Consider the following 27,166-nt stretch of genomic DNA (forward strand, 5'->3'; position numbering starts at 1 on the left):
GGGTGCTCCGTCCTCTCACCCTAACATATGGTGAGTCCTACCCTGTGAGATAATGTGAAACCGAAATGAATGCAGGCGGCCATACTGGGAGCAGGCAATGGACTTTTTTGATCCCACAGGAAGAAGGAGACAGCACCAGATTCCCACACCTACACCTCTCTGCAGCCATTTCCTTTGGAAAATGTTTTTCCAGTGCAGGTATTTTTGGATACAACCACACATGACATTTCCTTGCCTCCGTTACGCGTCAAATGCAGCCCTGGCTGCATGCATGTGTTCTTATGTTAGAGAGGGTGGTCATGGTACATGGTGGAGAATACAAAGTAGAGCTGGAGGTCAAATGCTTCTAATTAAAGAATGGAAAAACCCGACCCGACTGCAAGATCTGCTCCACCAGTTTACTCCGGTGGTACATTTTCCATCAGCGGTAAAATAATTACCTTCTGCTGTTAAATGCATCCACCACCGTAAAATTAAAACACAGGTCAACAAAATCAGCTCAGAGATGGTCTTAAACATTGTCTTACCTGTAAAGAGCTGCTGTAAATGTAGTACTTTGCATTGTCACAAAACAAACAACTAATTATACAAAATAAACGTCCAAATGTTATGGCCGGCAGTATCTTGTTAACTTGGAAGAGTAATGTTTGGTAGAGTACTAATATTGATGCTGCAGAAAATGCTGAAAGATATGTGTTCTACTAGCGATATTTTTACCTCCGATGATAATAACGCCCACATTATTTGCATCCAGTGCTAATTACCTCTAGTGGTAATGCCATATGGTGCAATAATAATCCTATTGGGATGGTAATTTGGCACTGGCACTATTGCTTACGGAACAGATGATTGAGTCAAAGCAGACACGAGTAGGGCCGTTTCTGGTGTTAATGCTTATTTTGATGGCATGATTGCAGCCTTTCCAACCTTCATGGAGAACATTCAGTCACTCGAGATGCTGAGGTGCTCCCCTGAATGTGCGCATGACCCGTGCACCCCAAATTAACATTAGACCTTTCACACTGCATTCAATAGGCGCCATATTGACGCAAGACTGGAATAGATTGGCCCATCAGGGTGTTGCTGTGGCAGGCTTTTAAAAAAGAGCCTTCCACACTCAAGGATGCAAACAAAATCCAGCGCCATTACAAACAGGGGTCACCTACCTACTCGTAAAGTGAAACATGTACAGATGTATGCATAGAGCGCCCTGCCCACCTTTCCTTAACATAGGTTCCGCAACCTCATGCACCACATTGCCATGTGAATTGTGGAAGCAGCCCTGGCGTAGCCGCGGAAACATGTCCCATCCTATGAATTGGTCCCATGACTGTGTCTGTAACTGTTTTTCTTTTTCCTTTTCCAAAGGGTTTTTCTTCGGTGACCCGCACATTAACACGCTGGATGGCGTCACTTACACGTTCAACGGGCTGGGCGAGTTCATCCTGATGAACGTGAGGAATGACAGCAACGACGTCATTTTCAGCCTCCAGGGCCGCACGGCTCGGGCTGGCAATGGAACCTCGGAGGCCACCATCTTTGTTGCCCTGGCAGCAGAAATCACAAATGGGACCAAGGTAAGAACTCAGAGGAATACACAGTCTTTAATAGACAACCTATTCTCATACTCTAGCCTAAACAGCCTCTCTACCAACCTGTAACCCAACCCCAAGCCAGCCAGAGATTCAACTGCTCTCACCTGCTTTCTTCACCCCTTGTCTTCTTATAAACCCTGATGTTCCTTTTCCTCATCCCTGGCTGCTTAACTATTGAAGATTCTTTCAAGCATTCTTTCCCACAGTCAATAAACTCATAAGTGTTTACAACATGTTTCCTTTCCTCATTTTACACTCAGCTAATTTCAGGCTCCCAACCATCATTCACATGTGCCATTCACTACATGCAAGTTGCCTATCCCATGAGCAAAATCCAGATTTAACGAATATTTCATCCACTATCCCTACTCTCTATGGTTTATTGTTATAAATATGACTCCGACCCATGGTCAGCCATTGAAAAAACACAGTTATGAACTGAAGCTAAAAAAGTATAACTGTGAACATGTAACATGGTGTTTCCTATCACTAATGGTAACTTCTTTGTGAATTGAATGGTCCATCTTTCTAATAACATCTTTTCAATCTGGCCTTATGATGAAAGAAAGATGCACATTTTGATTGACCTCTTGTGCAAACATTGTTTTTGGCCTGTCCAATAATACTCTAATGTAATTTAATGTAAGTGATCTTGTATATAGCACGCGTCTGCCACCATTGGTGGCCTTGCTCTGCTTGGTTCTTTGAGTAATAAAAGGGTGTGGTTCATTACCAGGACAGAATGAAAGGCAAATGCGACACCTGTGGTGTTGATGGGTGCCGGCCGGAAGTACCCGGTTCCTTGGTTTTCTTTCTAAGCATTTGGCAGTAGAAACCTGGGAGTATGTTATCCATAGGAAAGAGCCCAGATCTGATGGACTACAGTGCTTTGGGTCTGGTTCGTGGCTGATGTAGGCGAGTGCAATGGGCATAAAGAGGAGAGCTTGGTCATGGCTCGGTTAGTGTCCATATGCTAACAGCTAGGACTATGGTTGCCTTCTGTGGTGGATTTGTGTGTGTACTGTAAGGTGGTCGGAGATCTTACAGGGGAGACAGTTAGTTGGGGAGGACAGGGGTAGGCCTTACAAGGCGAAACAACCTACAACCTTGCACCCCCACATTCTCCATTTCTCTAGCTTCCAATGCCACCTCCATCTCTTTTTCTGTCTTTGTCTCAATTAGAAACATTATACCCAATGTGGATAAAGGAAGCCTCTCTGAGTTGGCAGATAAGGGAAGGGGTGGGCTACAGAAAATTAAGGTTTAGTGGAAGGGTGCCTTAAATTATGTGGGCCGCAGTCACCCATTTCACCTTTCCTAGTATTTCGGTTAGCAGGCTCAGAGATGCCCCAAACCTCACGCTAACATGCTCAAGTGCTGTGCTCATGGCTTTCTGGGACTTTTGCCTGTCAAGGGCCTGGCCCATGGAGGCAGGGCAAAGTGTTTGTCAGGCATTGGTCGGGGCAGGGGCCTTAAATGGGTGCCCATTTCACCTAGAGGTCTACCCCTCCATCGCTCACACGCCCCAAACTCTTCTGACACAGTCCAATATAAAATCACCTGCCCTGTGGCAAACAGCCATAACTCACCCGATTTCGATGCAGCACCATGTCCTAGGCATCACAGTGATTCTGCAACCCTGAAGGGATTCCTTAGACTGTAAGGAGGAACAGAAAAGATGGAAGGTGGAGTGTGGATTCATCAAAATATACACCTTAGCCTACAAAAATGGTCAGGGTGGAGTATGGCTGCGGGGTGGTGACAAGCAGTTTGTGAGCAGAGACTGGCAGGGATTTTGGGGGGTGAGGGCTATGATGGACCTTCCAATAAGGCTGAGTTTGTGCAGCCTCTCTGGCCCCTACTCGTGCCACAGCTAAATGATGGGACTCGGGCAAAACCAGCCATGCTTTATTCATCAAGATTGTAAGGGCTTCCCTTCCAAGGGTAGGGAGGGTCTCTCAGGGATTAGCATATACACAAGGTGTGAGCTGCTCCCCACGGGGGCTCTCCTGGAGCCAGGGAATGTACTGACTCTCCCATAAACAGCCATTCACACTACAGAAGAGAGCAAGGAGGAACGAGGCTGCCGGGCTGTCTCTCTGAAGTACGCGGAGTTGTTGACTGAAGTGTGCTCTTGCATTTGCAACTTTTATACAAGTTGGTAAGAGGTTTTAGGAAAATTTCAGAGAAGGCAGAAAAAGTAGCCCACCTTTGCTCCTAAACTGGACAGATGCTGTGTGTGCCCTCTGTGACCAGAGAAGCAATGGCACATTTCCCCCCCTCTGCCTCATGCTAAAACCAGCTGAGAGGGTGTGCAGAACAAAGAAGCTTGCCTGTCCCTGAAAATCGAGCAAAATGGCATCTGTCTGGTTAGGAGCAGCCATTTTCTAAATGCCTGAGCTACGCTATGTACTCGTTCTAGCCAGTGGTCGAAGTGGGCGGGAGCAGTTCAGTTTTGCAGTTCCTATACTTTTATTTTAAAAAGAAACCATTCCGGAATGGTTTCGCTTTAAAATAAAAGTGTAGGAAGAAGTTGAAACTTTCTCTTTCAGTGCACTGCACTGAGCGTTCCCCTAAACAGCAGGAGCATTTGTTTTGGGGTTTGTATTGTGCGTGGGAGGTGCGTGGTGAAGATGTTTGTGTGGGTGGGTGCAGGCCAGTAGGGAACATAGTTCCAATATTTCGTTTCGTACACTTTCACCACTGGTTCTAGGGTTGTAGAAAGCTGCCTATACAATCTCCTTTAGTCTGCCCTGCCAGTGTAGAGACTTATGGGCAAGCACAGATGCAACCCAAAGAAGAAGCGTACAGCTCCCTGGACATTGAGCAAAACGGAAGGTGTTTGCATAGGATCAGTCATTTCGTATATGCCTGGGACACTCTGTAGACTGGGTCTAGGGTTGTAGAATCCTGCCTGTAATTGATGCTTAGGCATTGAATACATCTTTGGCCAAGCGTTGTCTTTGAGTAGTTCAGCCAGCAGGATGGTCCAGTTTTCCAGGTAAAGTTGTCCCTTTGCAATTCCCTTGTCAATATCAGTAAAATCAGATGATCAATCATGCATTCAAATGTCTTTTATTTCAGGTTGAATGGCATGTCTACAATCAAAACTTCACTGTTGCCTTCATCGATAGACGTCCTTTTGAAGTCACAGGTGCGTTTATCTAAACACATAAAATATGAACCCAGTTATCAAATCACAGGTATTGTGGCAGTCTGCCACCATGGTCATTATGATGTTACTTTAAAAGTGAGGAAAGCAAATACCTCAACTGAGTTAGTAAATTAAATGTGGTTTTGTTTGATAGAACTTGAACACGTTTGTCTTCCTAAGTTAAGCATTTTAATTGCAAAGTAGATTGAACTGAAACGGGTTTAACGTGAGGATACTTAATGTGTTCTGTAAACGTAAATGGTTTCTCTATAAGAAAGGGAAAGGGGATTCCCATGCTTGTGGCTTTCCCTTTTGTGTGTTAGTGTGTTGCAGCAAAAAAGTGCCTCCCAGAGAGAAAGTGTCTTGTTGAAACAAATCTTGCCTGGGAAATGCATTGCTGTTTCCGTGTCTGCTTTTGAAGACAGAAGATTCAAGATGCAGTCATTACCAGTAGTTATTGACTGCACTCTAAACATACTGATTAGCTGAGACAAGGTCAATAATGATATCTATGTGCTAATAATCCATTCCTTTCTCAGAAGGGTAAGGCAATACATTGTGATAGAGATTATGTTTTCTTGAGTTTTGATCTTAAATATATTATGACAAATTCATATTTGCTTTGAGGATTTAGAAAACCATGGGGTGTATTTGTAACAGGGAGAATGTTTATGCGGAGCAATTTGACACAGTGTGTCCAGCTGCAGCCCCCCACCCCATCACGCTGCCATGGCAACCAAGCTACCCCGCTGTGACAAGGCCCAACAAGGATGAATCACATATGGGGCTGCTTGAGGTTGGTCCTCAAGGCCAGGAAGTTCTGTAGGAATGCTTCTTTGGGAGGTGGGGATAAGCCTAAGGTGCCCACAACTGTCCTCCTTCCGCAATGACACATGTTGTGGAAATATGATGGAATTAAACGGTACACATATTTATTCCCATTGGGTAAAAAGTGGAGGCTCAAGCATCTGCTGCCACCTACTTGTGGTTAACATAGTCTACGAGGTCTTTGCTCTGTCACAGCTTCACAAGCTAGTATTCACAAGGAATCAGTCGCACATTGTGTCACTTTTAGTCGACTTTGCTTAAACCTTTAAACTTTGCAATTCATGCAAAACAGTCTATTTGGCAAAGAGTGTTTATTTATTTTCCAAAGCTGACAGCCCAGAACGTAATTAGTATAAATTGTACTTGGTACCATATTTGGACACTTAAATAGTGCCCATTAAAGGGACATGCCTTCTGAATTTCAATCTGCTACTTTTAACCAACTCTCTGGGTTCCAGTCGATCAACCTCTTGAGGCTGAGGAGCATTATCTCAGCTGGGCTTTGAATCTTTGATCTGCAGGTTACACCCCCTTGGTGAATCTCCAGATAAAAGCCCCTGGTTTCATGCTCTTTGCCAGAGCACAAGCATGCTTCAGTCTGTGCTCATACCAATCAGACCATGGTTTACCTCCTTTGTACCACAGAATAGCTCTGCTAGGAGACTATTTGGCACTAAAAGAGAGTTATAACCCATGGTTCTAGTTCGCAATGGTCTGTGAACGTTCAAACCTGGCCACTGGGTATTGAGCACAAGGCTTAAGGAGATGCATTGCAGTTTAGTGCTGTACCCTATCTCATTAATAGTGCTCTGTGGCACACGAGCTGTGCACCATAGCAATCCAACCCCTACATATCCATACAAACACATTAAAAGACCTTTGTTATCATGTTGCCTCTTTGTATTTTGTATTTGTATTCATTTAAAGAAAAGGGATGTCAATTTCGAGCAGAAATGACTTAACACAACACATTTACAGATGGTAGAGGCATTCTCACAGAGGGTGCCTGTACAATAGCATAAAGATGACAAGTCATACCATGAAACACCCCAGATAATCGGGAGAGCAGGGTATGACCCAGCAATAGCACCTGGCATCCCTCGAAGGCACAGGCAGCAATTGACCACCAACAGTAATAGATAGGAAGGAGCAGGGATTGATAATAAAACTCCACTACCTAAGCAGGGAATATGCTCACCCCCTGGGTGTACTAAGGTCAAACTTAGATAGAGGCCAGCCTCAACCCGAGGCCCAGAATCTAGACAGTCAGGAAAGGGAAGAGTAGATTATACCACCTAATTGACTACAGACAGGAAATAGATAGCAAGGAGCTGGTTAAGGATAATATAACACCTCCATCAAACTAGGGACAATTCTCACTGAACCTGGGGTACTTAGCCATTTCAATCTGCTGGAACCAGCCAGGGTACCACAACAGAAACTAGACAATCAGTAAACCAAGAAAAGAATATACCAACCCAGTATGACAACCTGATACAGAAACTATACTACAGGGATTATGAGGCATACAACCCACTAACCAAATCCTCAAATTTCTGCATACTTAATTCACACAAAAACCCACACAACCACCTCTCTCACAGCAAACCACACAGACTTCACCAGTCCGCAACAACAAACAATCAACACATAGATCGCAACAACAGCACGCAAGGACCCACTTCGATCCTATATGCACACCCAAGCTAAGCGCACGGTGAAAACCGAACTCAAGCTGCCAACAGTACACTACCTCTCACTTTCCTACGCCCTCTTCACCGACTAACCCACCCCCCACCTTTTTCTTTACAGATCCGCCTGAGCACCTGGAGAACAACTCTGTTGGTGATGGTGTGCTCTATAAATACCTTTAACATTAACAAGTGCTGAGCCAGTTTATGATTTCGTAAAAATATTGGGACATATAACAGGCACAAAAACAAAACAAACTGAAACAAAATGTATATAAGAAAACAGGTGACTTACAAAGGCAACATTAACCTAAGGTGTTAGGTGCTTCAAAATGAAGAGGAATACTAATTAACTATTAAAAATTACATTATTAAGCATCATTTGAGGCAGTGGTGGGGTGAAGTGGGGAGGATGGAGGAGATGGCAGGGAGAGCTTCCTCTTTAGCAAGTAAGTGAAGTTCAAGCCAAGCTTTGAAGAGACCCACAGTTGGGCTGGCTTTGATTGGGCAGCGAGTTCCAGTGGAGCGTGATGACTACAGAGAAAAAGTGGAAGCGAGAGGAGACACAGGGAGGGTGTATGACAGTGAGGTTAGGTGCAGAGGAGGATCGGTGGGAATGAGATGGTGAGTAAACTAAGATACAGGCAGGTACCGAGGAGCAAGAGCACTGATAGCTTTCATGACTAGGAGAAGGAACATGAAATGAGAGTGGTTGTGCATGGAGAGCTAATCTGCATGCTTTCGGTAGGTAGAAGTCGGGGAGGATCTGGGTAGGTTACTACTTAACTACTGATTATGGATTGGATATCCTTCATCTGTTCATGATGTCTTAGATCTTAGACCAGGGACCTGAAATAGGAGCCTCTGCAGATGCTTTGGACTTCTGGACTGTGACTCCCATGATCCCTCAACATTGTTTCTTCTGGCTAGCGCTGATGTGAGTTGTAGTCCACAACATCAGGAGAGCCAATGGTTGCAGTCCACTGTCCTCAACACAGTGACTCAGGTGTTCATGAGAAATCGAGGAAGTGTTGCACCCCTTGCTTGGGTTAGCATGATGGATAACTCTATCACAACTGATGGAGTGTGTTGTGCAACCATTACTAAGGATTGTGCAGTAAACTGAACATTCAGCAGACCTATTTCACTGGACACTTTGCTAATGGTTGCTTACCTAATTCGAACCAGAGGTCCCTAAAAGCATCTCATGGTGTAAATAACATTTAGGGCCTGATTCACAACAGATTTTTGTCTTTGCCATTTCAGCATCCGCATGAGAACTAACTTTCCGTTTTTATTGCAGAAAACTCTACATACATTGACAAAGTTACTCTGGTAAAAACAGCTCAAAATGAATCCCAAGCCATATTTGATGGAGGCATTTCTCTGACAGTCTCAGCTAAACTGGGAGCTCTGGTCTTCACTACCACTGTGGACAACAACCACCAGGGCAAGACCGAAGGCCTTCTGGGTAAGTTGTGGCATGCAGAGTACATGAAATGACATCAGCAATCCAAGCTATGAAATGACACCAGCAATCCAAGCTGGGACAAGGATGTGGGGTGTGGATTCTGCTTCATGTCAGAGTCAATCTTTAGCTCAGAGCAGGCATAAGGTAGAGTAGAAAGTGGAGAGAGGAAAATGACAACTGCCCACACAAGTCATGAAAAAACCTGTTTTCTATATGTGGATAAATTTACAGAAGGGAATTAACTGGTTCACAAGCTGGTGTCTGCCACATGCCTGATTCCTATAGAAAAGGCAATTTAGATGCAGCCACCCAATATTTTGTACACTTCCAACCACTAAACAACAGGGGGCGGGGGGTGGACATTAGATGTCTATCTACGCTAATGGGCTCCTTACGACGCATTGCAGCATGCAGGGCCCAAGTTGAGGGTACACGTGGCTGGACAGAGTCCCCTTCCTTTTTTCAGAGGGCACCTTCATATGCTACTTTCTGGGGACACCATTTTCAATTGGTATGTTAACGAGTCCGCGCACTTTTTATTTTTAGCTATTGACCCCTGGCAGCATGGACTCACAGCGTACCACCCATCAGAGTGGAGGGTGGTAATACCTATGCAGGTTTTGGGAGCATGTCAGGCACTACCATTCACATGGAGGGTTTGACTGTCAGACGCTCCGACGGCTCACACGTTGCAGGTTTACATGTCTTTATATCAAAATCTGTTTTAGTGAATGCACATATCTCGAATATTTTGTAACGAAAACCTTTATAGTGAATCCCTTGTTTTAGGGGTCCTCCCAAAACTCCAGTTTTCCACCCCTAAAAACCTACCCCAAAAGTTTCCCCAAAATATTTAACCCTTTACCCCACCCCAAAATGCTTTCACTGTAAAGGTTTTTGTTATAAAAATATTTGAGATATGTGCATTCACTATAACGTATTCGATATAAACACTGTATACCACATTGCAGCTGAGAACCAGGTGGTTTGTTTTCAAGACGCTGTGAGTGGAGATTCCGAGGAGAACTATGCCTCCCGCATTCTGCACCCACGGCTTAATGAAATGGCTCTACCCTTTTAGCAGCACCCTTTAATTCCAGGTTTGCCATCATGGAAGAGTAAAGGATTATCTGCAGGGATTGGCCAACGCGATGCCCAAGCTTCGGCAAGTTGTGCACAGATTATGTTGCGGCCCTGATCCAGAAAGGAGACAAGAGAGAACTCTTGTGTCCTTTCTGGATCAGGGTCATGGCATAATGGGCCTGATTCTAGGAATTTTGTAGCACGTCGCTAAGTGACTTTACCCTGCCAATAAACGCCCAATTCACAGAGTGGTGCATTTTTGCAGTGCGAAGTCAGTTGGCACTGCGAAAATACACTTTTACAGCATTCTGTGAATATTGATAATCATACATTAGGCTTAGCATTATGGGGTGTGAAGGATTAACATGATAATATGTATGTTATGATACCACCATTGATAATGATAACATTCAAAATAAGCTTTTGTAATAACGCTTAAAGGAGCTGGATGAGTTTTTTGTGTTTTTTAAAACTCCATTTTGCTGAATTCACTTCACTGTTTGCATGCAGGGGGTAGCCGGAAATATATCATTCTTAAATCTCAGGAGTGCAAAGGGGAACCAAAAGTGGCCCTGGACATGTTTTTCAGAGTGACCCCATATTACACCATGCAAGCGAATGTAGCGAGCAGGTCCAATCACACTAATTGGGGTGTTGGGTGCAAGGGGATATTGGTTTAAGAAATGTTTGAAAAATGGCCACAAATAGTAAGTGTTAAAGCACATTTATCCCAATATAGGGATTACCTGGTAGTAAAAGATTTAAAACATCTGATACACATCTTCGCTGCGAAGGGATGTGGGAAATGAGGAGAGATGGCACGTAGGTGTGGGGGTCACTGGCAGAGAGATTAAGAGGAGCATAAAGAAGCATATGCACAGGAACGCGGCCCAAGGAGGAATCTCCAGAGTTCCCTGGAGGCCATCCCTCCACTGGTAGTATAGAAAGTAGGACACATGACCTATGTGTGTCCTCTACATAAGTACACAAAGGCTCATATGTTCATTTTAATATTGAAAGCATTTAATATCAGACGTTGGCAACCAGGCTTGGCATTTTTATTAACTCTGCACTTCCCACCTGCTGCCTGGGCATTAAGCCAGGATCTGAGTAAGGCACCTTACACAAGTAGGACACTTCAGGCGCATGCACCGTTCGATTATTGATGAGTTATTTAGGCTTCGATTTCAGTGCAAATCAGTCCAAAGGTTTAGCATCTGTACTTATGACATGTTTTGTTGTATATTATATTACTCTGTTATTTACTGCATTATCAGTTAAATTATGTGTAAAGTTAGTTTTATATTTCTTCTGTGTTTATGATATGTACCGCCTGGGGATTAGCTATAAGAATAAAGTTTTAAACTCACCCCATAGTAAGAAGCTCATCGCTTCCCGTCAAATCTGATTTCTTATCTAGTGTATGTTCTTTTGTGATCAAAAGAGCATTGTTCCTCCTGTATATAAATGAATAAATACATTTTGAAAAAATGGGTTGATTTGACAAATACATTCACGTATTTGCTATCTGGATAAAATGAAAGAAAACAGACAGAGCAAATAGCTTATATTGATTTCATGAAACACTGAGTCTGGGAGGAGAAGGAGGAAGCACAGGAGGGGGAGTTATGATGTCATAAAAGGGAAGACGCAGAGTTCAAGCTGATGTGTTATGCACATCAATAATCCAGGGAGTTTATCTGCTTCTAATTGATTTCTTCCTAATGTCTCCACAGGGGTCTTCAATGGTGACCGCACAGATGACCTCATGGCCGCCAACGGGACTGTTCTGCAATTTGATGGCACCAAACTGCCCAACGAATCTCTGATCTTTGAAAACGCAATGACATGTATGAAAGCATTTCAGAAATGTTTTTTTAACACTTCAGTGCCAATGACTTACAACATGTTGAGATCTAAGATGGGTCACCCGGGATGTCAACCTAAAGATTCTTTTGAAAAATATAGGGTTTCATCTATATACTACAGTCTGGGGAAAACGCACGAGAGGGCAGATTACAAAAACCTTGCATTGGTGCAGGTGCAAAATTGCACAATATTAGCACTAGGGCAAACTTCGCCCTGGAACAAAAATGCATCGGAACAGTATATTTTGTGCACTAGGGCAATTTGTGCCCTGGTTCTTATACCATGCCAAACTGCGCCTCTCATGGTGCAAGGGTTTTCTAATGTGTCTCAGTGTTTTTAGAAATAGGGGTAACTTTGCCCTGGTGCTAATACCGTGCAATTTGGCACTTGCACCGGTGCAAAGTTTCTGTGATCTGGCCCCAGATGGTTTTAGTTGTACCACTGTAACTGAAATGCTGCGAATACATTTCAGTAAATAGGTGGCAGTCCATTCAGTAAATGTGATAGTAAAAATACTGCACTCTGAAGGCTCCTAGCAGATGGTGCTAGTGTACCCTTAATCATCAAGCCCATTATCGTGCGCTTAAAAGAGATGGTACACAGTTACCATGTGGAAAAAACGTAACCTAATTGCAAAGAGCATAAGCTTGGTATTTGTATACCTAAACAATACACGTCTTGAGTGCACATTGCGGTGGTATTCATTTCATGCAAACAATGTTTCTTGAGCTGTTGATGGAAAACTCCCTCGCTACATGGCGCCTTTTTCCCAAAAAAGTGACGTTGCACCACTTTTGAACCAGTGCCAAGACACTTTGCACTGCACTAAAAGTTCCCTGATTCGGGCCCTTCTTCTCCACAGGGTGGTGCACATCTTTACCTGAACTTGTACCAGGGGAGGCAGCGTGGTGCACAACTTAACAGAAAATGTGAGTGCAAGACTGGGGATTGCAGTGCTGCACTTGCTTTGCACGGATATTGTGCAATTGTGCACATTCTATTGAGAAGTAGTGATGCCCAAGGTAAGTGTTTAGGAGAAACCTTCAGTGTATAGTGTCAATGTGGTTTACAAAGTGGCATTTGTATAGTAATACGTGTTGTGGTGATTGAATGGAATCATTTACAACATAACATCAATATTAACAGCACAATAGCGTGCATGGTGACCAATGTTAAGTACACTGTGTACATCATTGTTTGTTGAACACATACATCAGACGTTTGTAATACGTGACATGGTGGTTTGCACATATGTCAAGAAGACAGTTTATGAGATACAATTTAATTGGACCGACGAGTTGCACCAAGGGAAAGCAGAACAGGAAGAAAGGAGAGGTAGTGTTAGTTGTGTTGTGTATGTTCCCGGGCTAGGCTGGCCCACATGTGCGGTGCTTCTCAACCAGCGAGGCTCACCTTCACCCTCTGTACCCCACTCCAGCAAAACACTCCATGATGTGTGGCCCACGCCTCTCGTACCAGTCATTTGACACATCGCCAACGTACATGTGGAAATCGTCTGCATCACTAATACAAGGTCCTATCCTCTCCGGCCAACTTAGCAACCCTGCACCGACAGGGACCTGGGGACTGACACCCCCGACACAAGCATCAGCGACCTCGCTTTCAACCTCGTCTAACCTTGCCTGGGCGTGCACTCATACCTGTGGGTCGGGTTACACCACAGCATCAGCAATGGGACAGTGTAGACTGCATACATGACATGTGACTCACCATTGGACCCTGGCAGCACCACTGGTCCACACTCACCCGGTCACTGTTCATCGCACTCACTGACCTCACCACTGTCCATACCACCAGACCCACCCCAATAAACTGGGCCCCCTCCACCTGAAATGTTTGGACTGTCCACAGGATATCACCACCCATCATTCAAGAGCCTATCGCCAGAAACTGGAAATATGTTATGCACTTACATGAGCATACTACATGTCAGAGCCAACTCGGGCACCCAATGGCCCCTAACATTTTATGCATGCTCTCACCCTACAGGTTCTTTAACCAACATGAGCTATACATCCAGAGACTATCATTCACATTGATGTTTGCTAGCACCTAATCCAGGGTGAGAACTCCCTGCAAACAAATAAGGAACACAGCACATATGGCCCAGCCGGGCCCGGTAACACACCAAACACAACTAACACTACTTCTCCTTTCTTCCTGGTCTGCATTTCCTTGGTGCAACTCGTGGGTCCACTTAAATTGTATCTCATAAACTGTCTTCTTGATATATGTACAAACAACCATGTGGCACACTGCAAACATCTGATTTATGTGTTCAACAAACAATGATGTATATACCGTGTGCTTAACATTGGTCACCAGGTACGCTATTGTGTTGTTAATATTGATGTAATGCTGTAAATGATTCCATTCAATCACCACAACACGTATTAATATACAAATGCCACTTTGTAAACCACATTGACACTATTCACTGAAGGTTTCTCCTAAACACTTACCATGGGCGTCACTACTCAGGTGTATTCTTCATAAAATGTATACAATTGCACAATATCGATACAAATGCCACAGCATTGAAAAAGACCCAGGATGAGTCGAAACACGTGTCATATGAACTGTGTAATATGACCACAATACTAAGTGGCAAGACTCCTCTGAAATTCCTTCAGAATTGGATAAGATTATCAAGCTAACCTCTTCACTGACCCAGTGCCAGTGTGACCCAGGTTCTTACCCAATACTGTCCAAACCATTTTCGAGACGGTAGGGCACAGTCTCCTAAGAACCTACTCACCGGCAGCCGGGTCCTCTATATTTACCCATGATCAGCGCTGTGACCTACCCATTCTAGTGCTCTGCCAAACTTCACACTTGCTTTATAGGCTGCTGAACTCAAGCGCAAGTATTGGCAGTTGGCTAGGAGTTTCCGGGAGGACCAGCCCAAAACGAACCTGGTATTCAGAATCGAGGCCGTTTCAACGATGTTTAATTTGCACATTTTTTGTCAATACAGTGCCTGATAGTGCTATCTTCATATTTAGGGAAAACGACATCCGCGAACAGCCTGTTTCAGTACAACGACACGCAGGGGGAGTCCTGGGACACCTACAACAACAACAGCTTTGTGCCCAAATTTTACGATGAGCTGCTTTTGACGGAAGACCCTGAACTGATACAGCGAGCCAACGAGACCTGCAATGGGAACGACGAGTGCATCTTTGACATTTTAAGCACCGGGGACTTCAGCTTCGGTGCAGCAACGCTGGCGAGCGCTACGGCCAATGTGGAGCAGACCACTAAAATGAGTGAGTTGCTGTGATGGCTTTGACTAATAATATCTCTAGGACAAGAAATAATTGAGGCATTTTTCATAATCATGAACTCCCTCTGCATTGGGCTGAATTTGGTCATCTTAGCCTTAATCAATAAGTGTCTTTTCATCAATTAATATCATTGTTTTTGAGATTTTGTTAAATGCCTTTGAGCTATGTGTCTTTGGGAGAGTGCAAGAAACTCTTTGTTACCCATCGACAGTCACATTGCACCTATTCGGACCATCGATCATTTTAATTAGCACACATTTGTTCGATATTCTCTGTGCTCCCTTCTTGCACCCAGACTGCTTTCCATGTGTGTGCCCTACTTGCCCATGGGATTACATCCATGCTGATGGCCCTATGTCTCTCTGAGAAGAGCATTGACAGTAAATTGTCTTCAATTTGCAGTGGCTATTTCAGTGGAGATTCAAAAGGTCAAAGCAGGGAATTCAACTCTGGCCAAGTCCCAATTTCAGGCGACGAGCATTCCAAATGAGACAAGGCGGTCACACCAATGGTGATGAGCATTCCAAATGAGACACGGCGGTCACACCAATGGTGATGAGCATTCCAAATGAGACATGGCGGTCGCACCATTGGTGTCGAGCATTCCAAATGAGACACGGCGGTCACACCAATGGTGATGAGCATTCCAAATGAGACACGGCGGTCACACCAATGGTAACAAGCATTCCAAATGAGACATGACGGTCGCACCATTGGTGAAAAGCATTCCAAATGAGACATGACGGTCGCACCATTGGTGACAAGCATTCCAAATGAGACATGGTGGTCGCACCATTGGTGAGGAGCATTCCAAATGAGACACGGCGGTCACACCAATGGTGACGAGCATTCCAAATGAGAGATGGCGGTCGCACCAATGGCACTCTGTATTTTGAGGGCTCAATGTCTACCTTCTGGACGTCTTTAAGAATTGGATTGGTGAAGTATCAAGAATGGGAAAAGCATTTGGCATCCATGCAGCCATTTGCACTGGCACTTTTAAGAGTGCCACTGGTGTGATTGCTTAGTTTCACTTGGAATGCTCTCCCCTAAAGATGACCGCTAACCGAGTAAACTAATGGAACACAAACATAAAAGTAGGTGGCCAATTAAAAAAGACATTGTCAAAGATGGTATGTGTATCTAGACCACACGACAAGCTGAACAGTGTGCATGGGAGTAGGCCTAGCCTGTGGAGATGACATGGCAGAGCAATAATAATATCACTTATCCAGTCCTATCCAGCGCTGCATCCCATATTCCTGACGCTTCTATGCACTGTAATAACAGGTGGTTTTGTTTACCCAATGTTTCATGGAACTCAATTTATCAACCTCAGAAGGATAAGCGGGTGAGTTGGCCATTTCAGGATTCAAATGAAGGTCATGCAGGCTGACACGGACATCGGAGGCAAGCAGTTAACTCTCTCAGCTACCTTACCTTTGCAGGGGAAACATCACTGTGTATGTGTAAATACACAATGGAAGACTGACCCACACTGCAAGGCTGAACCCTACACACAGTGATTGTGAAGACACGCACTGCAGGGCTCCTCTATGGACAATAGCCCACACTCCCTGCATCTACACATCCACAGACTGTGAATCAGCCCTCAAGGCTGCTTTGGGTGTGTGTGTATCTGGAGAGGAAAGCTCAGTGAGTTAATCGCTTGATGCATACATCTGAAAGTACATTTACCTATGGTCATAGGGTTGACTAGTGGCAGCACTTAATGTTGGGTTTAAAGTGAATGTGCTAAATTTGTATGGGAGGGATTTGGGAATCAACGCTGCTGCACACTATTCAACCCTATTACTATAACTGACTCTTGCACCCCACCTCTAACTCTTGCACCCCAGTTCACTGTACAGACACTCATATGAGCGCTCTGCAGCGTTTCTGGTGAAAGTGCTGAGTGTTTCACCAACCTCTCGCTTTCATAGTGGCGAGCAGCGTCTCTATCAGAAGCACATTACCAAGACCACGTGGTATCACGCCATGCTGCTTCACAAGATGAAGCCCTTCCTTACGCCTCTCAGTACTTCTGCACCTGGTGCCCGCTCTCCTGATTGCCCACATTGAAGCCGTAATGACCTCCTTGCAGGGGTTTCTGCGGTACATGCGGGGCCCCTCAAAGCAATCCATGATATGATATGATAGTTTTTTTATAACACGCCTAATACCCAGAGGTTTCTAAGCGTGGACCCGCGGATCGAACCTGTGGTGCTCCGTGTCGTCTTGCTTCCAAGGCGAGCACGTTGCCGCTGAGCTATCCATCACTGGTTCTATAAAATTCGACCACATCACCACCATCCTGTGAGATCTTCACTTTCTCCCTATTTCTGCCAGTATCCTTCACAAAATTGCCTATATCACCTGCAAGGCAACCACTGCCCAGACACCGGCCTATGTTGCCGGCAAACTTAAGACCTTGGCCAGTACTAACTACTCTAGGAGCCAAAGCATTGCTAGCCTGGTACCTAGACTAGCCTAAAGGTAACCAAGCGGGATAATCTCCTTCCCCTGCTACGCCTCGCCATCCTGGAACCCCTTCCTGGTTGGAATCGTGGCCTCTGCAATGCTCCTGCAGTACAGAAAAGATCTGACAACTCTGCTTCTCAGGGAATTCCTAGGCACGACTTAGGAAACTCTGCCCACGATTCTAACATGAGTCCTGACCCTTCGCAAGCATCCCTCCTGTCCTCAAGTCTTCTACAGCGCTCCTTTGCTCTCAAGCTAGGTTGGCGCTACATGAAGCACAAATGCGCTCGAGCTAGGTTGGCGCTATATGAAGCACAAATGCAAGTATACAAATGAAATCAATACTGAAAATACAAAGGCTAGATATGTAAATGTTATGAAATGACTTTTAACAAACTGACTAATCCTGCAATGTATGACAGCATTACTTTAGAAGTCCAGGACTGCTGGCTTTGCCAATGCGTGTTTCATACTGAACTTTTGTTTAATTCACAGATACCTTTCCCCCGAACATCACTGGCCCTTCCACGGTGGAGACAAGTCTGAGCGGCTCTGTCCAGGTTCTGTACACAGTGACGGACAAGAACAATGACACCATTGTGTTCTCACTAAAGTCGAATTCACACGAAATCAATATAACAAGTAAGAAGAAGACAGCACGCGACTGCACAAGGATGATACACATGTTATGCCATGATGCCGGGTTCTATACAGCGGTACTGTGCCAATTGCACAGTCTCCAGGCGCTCTGGGAGATGTGAATGCACTGGGGGGTTTAGGTTTGTGAGAAGAGAGAGAGAGAAAAGGGGCTACAGAATTGCTGTTGTGTTTTTGCGTGCAGTCTGAATTCGCTGACCTCTGGGTGCTCGTCTGTTTGTAGGTGCTAGGTGCCCAGAGCACAGAGTGATTTGTGGCCACACGGGCACCGCCTGTGCCCAGGGTGTTGCTATGCATTGTGCAGGGCGGTGGTGTGTCAGGTGGTTGTAGTGGTGTAGAATTCCGTTGTTTGATGTCTTTTGGCAGGGTTACCATGTGTGGATGGCTTAGCTGATATGCGTACGGTGTGTTTCATTGTCGAGGTTGAGAAGTTGACACTGACAATGAGGGGATGTGAGTGAAGTGCCCAGTGGACGACTTGGAACAGCCATCCAGTGTGGCCATGGCATGTCTCGGTAGTGGTGCCTTTTGGGCCGGGCACATGAGATAAGGCACCCTGAGTCTCTCTGGTATGTGCAGGCTTCTCTGGCAGTGGGCAGTGACTGTCTCCTACAGGTTATTTATTTATTTATGGTGCATTTGTAAGGCGCTTATACATCAAGTAAATTGTGTTTCAAAGCGCGCAACAGGGAGGGGACAGGGGAGTGGTAAACAGAGTGAAGCTGCAGCAGTGAGCACCAAGTGGAGGCTTAAGAGCAGGGATTCTGATGTGCAATAGCGTGAATCTTTCACTGCTGATAAGTGCCAGCTTCGGGGACAGAGGTAGCTGCAAGCTTTTCTGGTTAACACGTTTCTTTATGAAATATTTGAAACACAACCCATTTGCTGCAAACGGCGTCAAGTGTTGCACAATTAAAAAGTGCTGTATTACTAGATTCCGTCGCAATTGCCTTAAAGGGGTTCTTGTAATTGTTTGTTTCTGATGAAGCCGAGTATTATCGCTCGCCAGGTTGCTGATTGTAGGTCAGAGGTAGCAGTGAGATCACCTTACCTCCGAGCAGGGGTGTTGCTAGGTTTGGAAAAGATCAGGGGCTTCGCTAATGTCGGGGACTGTCGGGACTCGTTGCTTTTTGGTTGTAGTTCCTGACCTTCTATCCGGGGCTACAACCAAAAGACCCGGGGCTATAGCCCCCTCAGCCACCCTTAGCAACACCTCTGGCTCCGAGTGAGACACAGTGAGGTGTACTATAGCAATATGGAGGTCAGATAGGAGAAACATGTTGATGGTGCTGTTACTGGACCTTGCAGTAACATTTGGCACCTTCCCATGTGTCACAGATATAAAACTACTACTACTAATAACAATTATAATAATAATATGACTTTTCATAATGTGTTCTAGGAACTTGTACTCTATGTCCACCATGCAGGGTGACAATTGCCTTAAGGCATCCGTGTTCCAAGCAGTGTCTTCTCCCCTGCATCTGGCCCTTCTTACCGTCTCCTGCACGTGTGTCCAGGGGCCCCCACTGAAGAACCGCCTCTGGTTGTCACTTGTTCCTCATTTTGCTCCTCATCCCATGGTTCTGGGTCCCATGACAGGGCTTACTGTGGCTGCTCTGCTTAGTCCCAGTGGTTTGTGTTTCTCCTGTATTTCCCCCCACACCCCTCTCTTTGCATTGCCCCCCTCTTCTTTGCTCTGGCAAGGGTTCTCTCGTCCTTACTGCGGCCGAGTTGTGCCAGACATTGGCCATTTCACTTCTTATCCATGAATCTTCTCAGCAAACCTGCTGGCCAGTGTTGGGAGCATTGCTCGGACTCCCGCAGAATTTCCTAATCTCCCGGCAGTCGTAGACCTCTCTTCCATAAAGCCAGAAGCTTTTTGTTGTACCTACTCTGCTTTGGACTGGGTCTGCTGACTATTGGCATGAAATACAGCGTCAATGGAAAACACTAAGCACACCTAACGTTTGATGAGTATAGGTGATTGATTAGAGAGGTTAAAGTATTATTTTTTTTTAATCATGTTTTTGAGCTTTTGAGGTGTGGGGGAGATAGTCTCAACCTTGGCATTGAGGTTGGAAATAACACAAAGAGAGGAGGATGTTCCCAAGATGGGGAACTCTCGTCCCCTGCACACTATCTAATATCTGTATAGACAGAGCAATGATTTGTGCAAGTCATCACCCGGCAATAGGACTATTACCCAGGACAACAACATTGATGGCCCAAATCTCAAACTCTTGTGATGCGTTTTTAAGACTGTCATTTGTAAATGTTTTGTCTTTACTAAAACTTGTTTACATGCTATGTAAAACATTTACAGGATTGTACTTAGTAGCAACAAGTGGTTGTACTGGGTAATAGTCCTATTGCCGTGTAATTATACACCACTTGCACAAAGCATTGCTCTGTCTATACAGACATTAGATAGTGTGCAGGGGATGGGAGTTCCCCATCTTGGGAACATCCTCCTCTTTTTATGAAATACAGAGCCAGACATGATTCTCTGTCATGTACATTAAAGGGCAGTTCATTGCAGTACATTATTATTATTGTTATTTTTTGTATTAAAATGATTTATGGTCTATATCAAACCTTTATCATATATCAAACATATTCACATTACGCAAAGGGAAAAGAAGGAAGAAAGAAGTTCGAAAATCAAGATACGGGGTCCAATATAAGAATAAACCAAGGATTAAGCAAGGATGTTTTTCAAGACAGTCTTAGCCCGTGTGGATCAGTTTGACTGCTCGAACACCTCCTTTAAACAACTCAACAATGAAATCGTAGCCGTAAGGTTCTGCCCTCGCAGAAGGAATGACCAGATTTCATTCACGTCTGAAGTTTTGCGGGCTTCAATGACCTGCTCATATGTCTGCTTCTCATGTCCGTTAAGCCACGACAGAGCAATGTGACATTTTTCAGTGTCTCCAATTTCTTGCTCTTTCTGGTTTCCCTGCAGAATCTACATCCATCTGTCTCCGATTTCCCATAGATTTATAGAAGTTGGTTAGTAGGGTACAGAGGGTACAGATCAATCTAAAACAGGAACTGACTTCTGTACCATCCATTAGGGGCCCTGACAAGATACTTAGGAAGTGATCCCAAGGGTTTGGTATCTTCTCTTAGAGTATCAATAAGAGGTGCAAGTCTCTTTCCTCTTGGGTCTTGATCCAATCGTGCCGTCAAAGTTTAATTTGAACCTTTTCAGGAACATCGGTCAATTCATCCAGATCAGATTGCAGATTTTCTAGTCTGTTATGATAACAGTCGAGCCATTGCATCCTAAGGATGTTGTCTACTCTATAGAGTTTACTTTTCAGAATTTCATATGGCATTGCCGAATGAACCATGCTCTTCCGAAAAAGTGCCAGTGACTTCCATGTTACTCGTATCTAATCAGGGCGGTAGAGGCTATGCTTGGAAGATTCAACATCCTCTTCCATGAGGATCCCTCCAGGGTAGACCACATCTTTCACGAAGTTAAGAGAAAGGCCTCTGCCCCAAAAATTATTGGAGGAACCACCTTCTGATTATAGAACGTCAGCCCTGGTAAAATGGAAAACTTGCCAAACTTTTTATGAATCCTTCTTTGTTGTCCGGTTAAGATTTTAAGCCGTGATTTAGTGTTAAATGTCATGGATGATCGCACCCCAAGTAGGTGATCTGCTAGGTAATTCTCATCCACTCATGTTTAACATAGCAGTGGAATGGTGGTCTCCCATTGCCTTTATGCGGGCCGAGTACCATAATACTTGTTTTGGTTGAATTCATCGTAAGGCTGCACAATTTCAGATATTGATTAAGAGCTGTTAAGGACGTCTGCAAGCCAATGGAAGTATTGTCCACTAGCACAATGTCATTTGCGTATAGTAGCCTTGACAGATTTTTCTCCCCGATGGAGGGAGAAATACATTTACCATGTTTAAGTATTCTCCTATGTCAGAAAGAAAAAGGCTGAATAAAGTAGGTGCCAGAGGACAGCCCTGTTTCAGGCTCCTAAAGGTGGAGATAGAGTGTGGCAGGACAACCCAAGCATTCAAATGAACTTGTATAGAGGTAGCATCGTAAAGAGATTTAATAGCCGGCAATACTGGGGGGGGGCAGTTCCACAATTCCATTTTCTTCCAAAGGCGTTGGCGGTCAAGGATGTCTAATGCTTTTCTCAAGTCAACAAAGACTAGGTATATTTTTGTTTTGCTAATGTGTGCCTTTTCTTTGAGTACGTTTAGGAGAAAAATATTTAACTCTGTGCCAGTCCCCCTGAGGAAACCAGTTTGTCGAGGGTCACATTTCTTTGTAGCCTGAATCCGTAGCTGCAGCTGTTTTGAAAGAAATGCAGTGAACAGCTTTCCCAGGGCATCAAGTAATGATATTGGGCGATAGTTGGTCGGGTCCATCCTACTACCCTTTTTATATATGGGAACTATGATGGCTTTTCTTTCCATGATGCCGGTGGTCGTCTCATTCTAAAAATTTGATGGAAGAGGTCTAGGATAAAGGGAATCCAGAGCTCCGGGATTGTTTGATCACGTTGGTGGTGATCCCATAAGTGCCCGGATCACTAGAATAGTTGCCTTTTTAATAAGTAGCTCCACATCCACATAATCCAGGTGGAAGGGCCAAGTGGCATCGATTGCTTCTTTCTCCTGACTGGACGTGTTGTCTTCAGCTTTGAATAATTTGCCATAGAAGTCTATCCAGATTACTTTAGGAACAGTGTTTGCTAAGGAAGCGCTTTGTGAGGATCTATCTCATTCAGTAGTTGCCACGTAGCTCTTGAGTCTTTTTTGAGTATGGTTGCTAGCATCTGTTCAGAAAGAAATTTCGATCAAGTTCCAGATGGATGATACTTTTCAATTCTTTCCACAGGAGGGTTTTCTGTTCCTTTACTGCATGACTGAAAGTATGTCTATGCACTGATGTAATAGCCTTGCTCTTATTAGGTAGGATCATAAATTCTTGCACCAGAGGGACGTAATTCGAATCACCCCCCCTGCCGAGATGTTCGGCATATCTAGTCCCCAGGGAGAGTACGTCAACATTTTTCAGCCTCAGGCAGGTAGCCCATTGTGTGATTTCAATATCCATGGGTAATTTCTCTCTTTCTGAATGCAATTTACCATCCCAAGCAAGTTGCAAAAGTGCGTGGTCACTAGTATGCCAGTGGAGGACTTCAAATCCTAAAAACTTGTGAGTAAAGGAGCTGGAGAAAAAGACATAGTCCAAAATACTGGTCTTGCCATTACTGGACCAGGTACATTTTGCCGGAATATCTCCCGGGGTTTGTCCAGTAAGCATATGCAAATCTTTATCATTCATGAGGTCGAGCCACCGCTCAGCTCTGAGTGACCCAGAGGAGAGACAGCGGGGGGTAGTCATGTTGCTGGTATCCCTTAACTCCAAACAGTGCCAGTTTAAGTCCCCGACAATGATGACGAAGTGAGGGTTGTAAGCCAAGCAAAGGCCATGATTAGAGTGCAGAATTGTATTCAGAAAAGTATTAGTAGAAATTATCTGAGGACTCCAGTCGACGTTGAAGATGATAGCCATTTGTACTTTCTCGTCATCTTCTTTTTGTATAGTGATTACTATCATCTGTAAGAAAGGAACAGGGTTATAGACCTCCAGGACGATGATCCCAATGCCGGTCTTTTATAAAGTGAGCAAGTCTGCTGATGGGCGTCCTCTCGACGCTTTGTAGGCAGGATTGAGGAACGCTAGATAATCATCCAGGATCGGTAGCATGGTTAACCAAGTTTCCTGGAGTTAAATAATGTTGAATGAACCAGAGAGGATCATTGGATCTGAGCATGAATGAGAAAATTCCCTTGTGTTCCAAAAGGCTAAGAGCAAATGAGAATCTCGTTGTTAATTCGAAGATGCAGATGGTTTGTTAATGCTCCCAAGCTCTTATTCTCTGAAAATGTACTTTGTCATGGAGTTCCCAGGAAGGAGATTATGCGCTTGGGTTGGTCATTTCCTGTGGCCATAATCTTCATGTCTCCTTTATAGTGCCTATGTAGTTGAGTTGATCGTTGACCATAAGCTTAGGCTGTAATAAGACTTGAGGGTTAGTCGAGACAAGCTATACTGTCCCTTTAATTTGTCTCTTCATGAGCGAAGGTCTCTGGGCCTCAATCGGAGTACCATAGACCTCAGAACCGTGGGGTTTAAGCTCTTCTCCATTAGGAATATCCATTAGGTCATATCCCATTGGTTGCAGGAGATGAACCACTACAAGCAGTGAGGTTTTCACCCCATTTGATTTGAGGTGGAGAATCACTCTGTCATGGCATCCTTCTTTTGTGAACTCCACTATACTGATATCATCCGAGTGAAGAAAACGGTGGAGCGGTAGCTGGTTCATAACAAGCATCACATTGGTGCAATTTAAAATAAAACCATCATCCATTGAAAGTAATCTGTCCAAAATCAATCGCCATGTACCCTCTTTCATTGAAGGACCTGCCCAGGTCCGTTGCCTGCTGAATTTGTTCGACGTGTCAACCTCCCTTTTCCTCGAACCCTTCTGGTCTACTATTTTTTTTATCAAATTCTGGCATCTCTGCAATACTGGCAATCCAGAAGAGAGCTTCAGTTTATTGTTGGCAACCGCTCTTTCATGTTTTTCAAGGAAAAGTTATGTGATGCCATGGGGTCAGAGCAAAGCGCTGGGTGATTGACTGTCCGCTGGAAGTTTGCATCTTCTCTGAGTCTAGGCAGGTGATCATAGGAAAGACTGGATTCATATTAATCTTCCCCACTTTCGTCCAACAGAGAAAGTGATCCAATGAGGGGACCTCTTCATCAGCAAGGTCTTTTTCCCAAAATGAGTAAGTTGAGAAGTTTAAAGATTCTTCTTCTGAATGGTCAAGTGGATGAGACTTTTTTGATGCACAGCCAGTGTTTTCAGCTTCAAGTACAACAGGAGAGGCGTTTCTAGCTATAGTTGTCATGTGAGGAGACTTTCCCTCGTGGGGGAAAGACTTAGGTTGACTGGGCACCTGTAGGTTTCTTAAAAAGGCACGGCTATTGCTTGTGTTGCGATTAGATGGCATGGGTAGATCTTTTGATTTTTTGGATCTTGGGGTTGGTTTTGGAGGTAAGGCACCATTTTCCCCTTTTTTCTCACTCCTTAAGTTCTGAAAGGGGACTGCAGTTTTCTTTGTTTCAGTTGTGTGTAACACAGATGCTATTGGACAGGTTAAATGGACATCAATACGACCGTTGATCTTCTCCATAGAGCTCCTGATGGACACATTTGCACTATTTTCATCAATATTATAGGGTTTTCTTGTGCTTAGCAAAGGATGAAAGCTCATAGATGAGGCATTTTTAATGCTCATGCCAGAAGCTTGTTTTCCACATGAATCTGCCTTGTTGTTAGTCGGAGGAACCTCAAAACAGTCGGTGTCAGAGCTTCATCTTTCCTATGTTGCACCAACGATTTCAGCTGGAGTAGTTCTAGGTCCGCGTTTAAGAGTCATTTCTTGTTCGCTCTTTAAAGATCCAAAGCCTCTTGCAGCTTCTTCTGCATGACAGTCGAGCATTCTGCCTGGTCCACCCCGGACTGCAATGACATTATAAAAGATTCAATAAAGATTATTTTGGAATGAATCATGGCCACGAAGTTTGCCTGGTCTTTCACATTCTTGTTCATGGATTCATGGAGTTTCATAAATGGGGGCAATGAGATGGAAAGAGCTGCCATAATGTTACATTGAATATGGAATAATCTGGGGGGAAAACCTTGTTCCTGGTCTTCAGCGAGTTGGACTGGGAACACAGTTATTTTGGGAGTGACTTTATGAGTGATTCTAGCTGGGCTGCAAGGGTAAAGGTGGTCGTATATCTGTTGAAAAAGATATCAAAGGACGGGATGAAGAGTAGGCACAACCTTCTGATGTAAGGGAGGGAAATTCAGTGGTAGTAGAGCGAGGTTCCTTTTGTAGGTTATCGGAGGGATGTAAAGAATGTTCCTTCCCATCTGCAATAGATGGCTTCATGGGGCAGGGAAGTACCGCCAGGTAGTTCCTCTCACTCAAAGAGCAATTCGACAGCAAAATTGCCCCTAACAATTGCATTCCCAGCAATAGAAGGTCAGAATGAAGAGGCTGATTCCAGGAAGCTGATAATGCTGTACAAAGATCTCCTTGAAGAACAGGTGAAAAAACACCAATTTCTCATACTTCATCCACAAGGATGGGGAGAATCTGTCTCTCTTTCATTATCCCATCAGAAATTGACAGGGGTGGCCCTGTTAGGAATCCCGAATGCTCACCCAGTAATATTTCGGCATCAGTCAAATTAGCTTCACTTTCCCATGGGAGAAGGGAATCTCCTAGCAGATCCCTTGCCATATAGGGCTGAGTGGGTGTAATATTGTTAATCTCTGGATGTTGGGTTTGCTTTGGAAGTTCAAGGGCGTGATTAGCGAGGGATACAGGATTCTTCTTTCCCTTCAGTGCATGTGACAACCCCCTGCATTCAACCCCTCTTTGAATCTTGTAACCAGATCTTAGCGTCCTTCATTGCAGGTACAGTTGCAGGGGTTCGCCTGAGTGAGGGTGATGACACAGGAGGAACACACGTTTGGCATTTTGGATTTGCTGAGGGTGAGGAGGAGGGAGCACTCACTTGACATTTGGCTTATGATCTTGTCCGAGGCATCAGAAACAATCTTATTTGCTACATAGACTTAGAACTCCAAGATCATAAAGTCGGGTTCTTTAGTCGCCCCAGCCGCCATGCCAACCAGGCAACACAAGCAACACTCCACTGCATTACGCTCTGCGAAGTTGGAAGGGTTTTAATGTCAAAGCTCCTCCTCCGGTTGTTCGTAGAAATGGTAGATATACTCTTCTACCAGTGGACACAACAGTAAATGGAAAGCATCAGGCTGGTATTTTCCCCAACACAAGCAACACTACACTGCACTCTGCATCGCTCCGCAAAGTTGCAGGGGTTTGAATGTTAAACCTCCTCCTCCTATTGTTGGAAGAAATGGTAGATAGACTCTT

At 44.5% G+C, this 27,166-nt stretch overlaps 1 protein-coding gene across 1 annotated transcript in view; it reads left to right on the forward strand.

The window, feature by feature from the left end:
• LOC138492809 (uncharacterized) overlaps positions 1-27,166 on the forward strand; it is a 469,421-nt gene that overhangs the window by 119,105 nt on the left and 323,150 nt on the right. Inside the window, exons 24-29 of the mRNA XM_069620163.1 lie at positions 1,369-1,577; positions 4,680-4,749; positions 8,572-8,739; positions 11,559-11,672; positions 14,718-14,981; positions 17,976-18,122. Coding sequence (XP_069476264.1) covers positions 1,369-1,577; positions 4,680-4,749; positions 8,572-8,739; positions 11,559-11,672; positions 14,718-14,981; positions 17,976-18,122 — 972 coding nt within the window. The remainder of the gene's footprint in view (positions 1-1,368; positions 1,578-4,679; positions 4,750-8,571; positions 8,740-11,558; positions 11,673-14,717; positions 14,982-17,975; positions 18,123-27,166) is intronic.

The sequence above is a fragment of the Ambystoma mexicanum genome, chromosome 10 (genome assembly GCF_040938575.1).
Source record: "Ambystoma mexicanum isolate Mex_15411 chromosome 10, UKY_AmexF1_1, whole genome shotgun sequence".
Lineage (NCBI taxonomy): Eukaryota > Metazoa > Chordata > Amphibia > Caudata > Ambystomatidae > Ambystoma > Ambystoma mexicanum.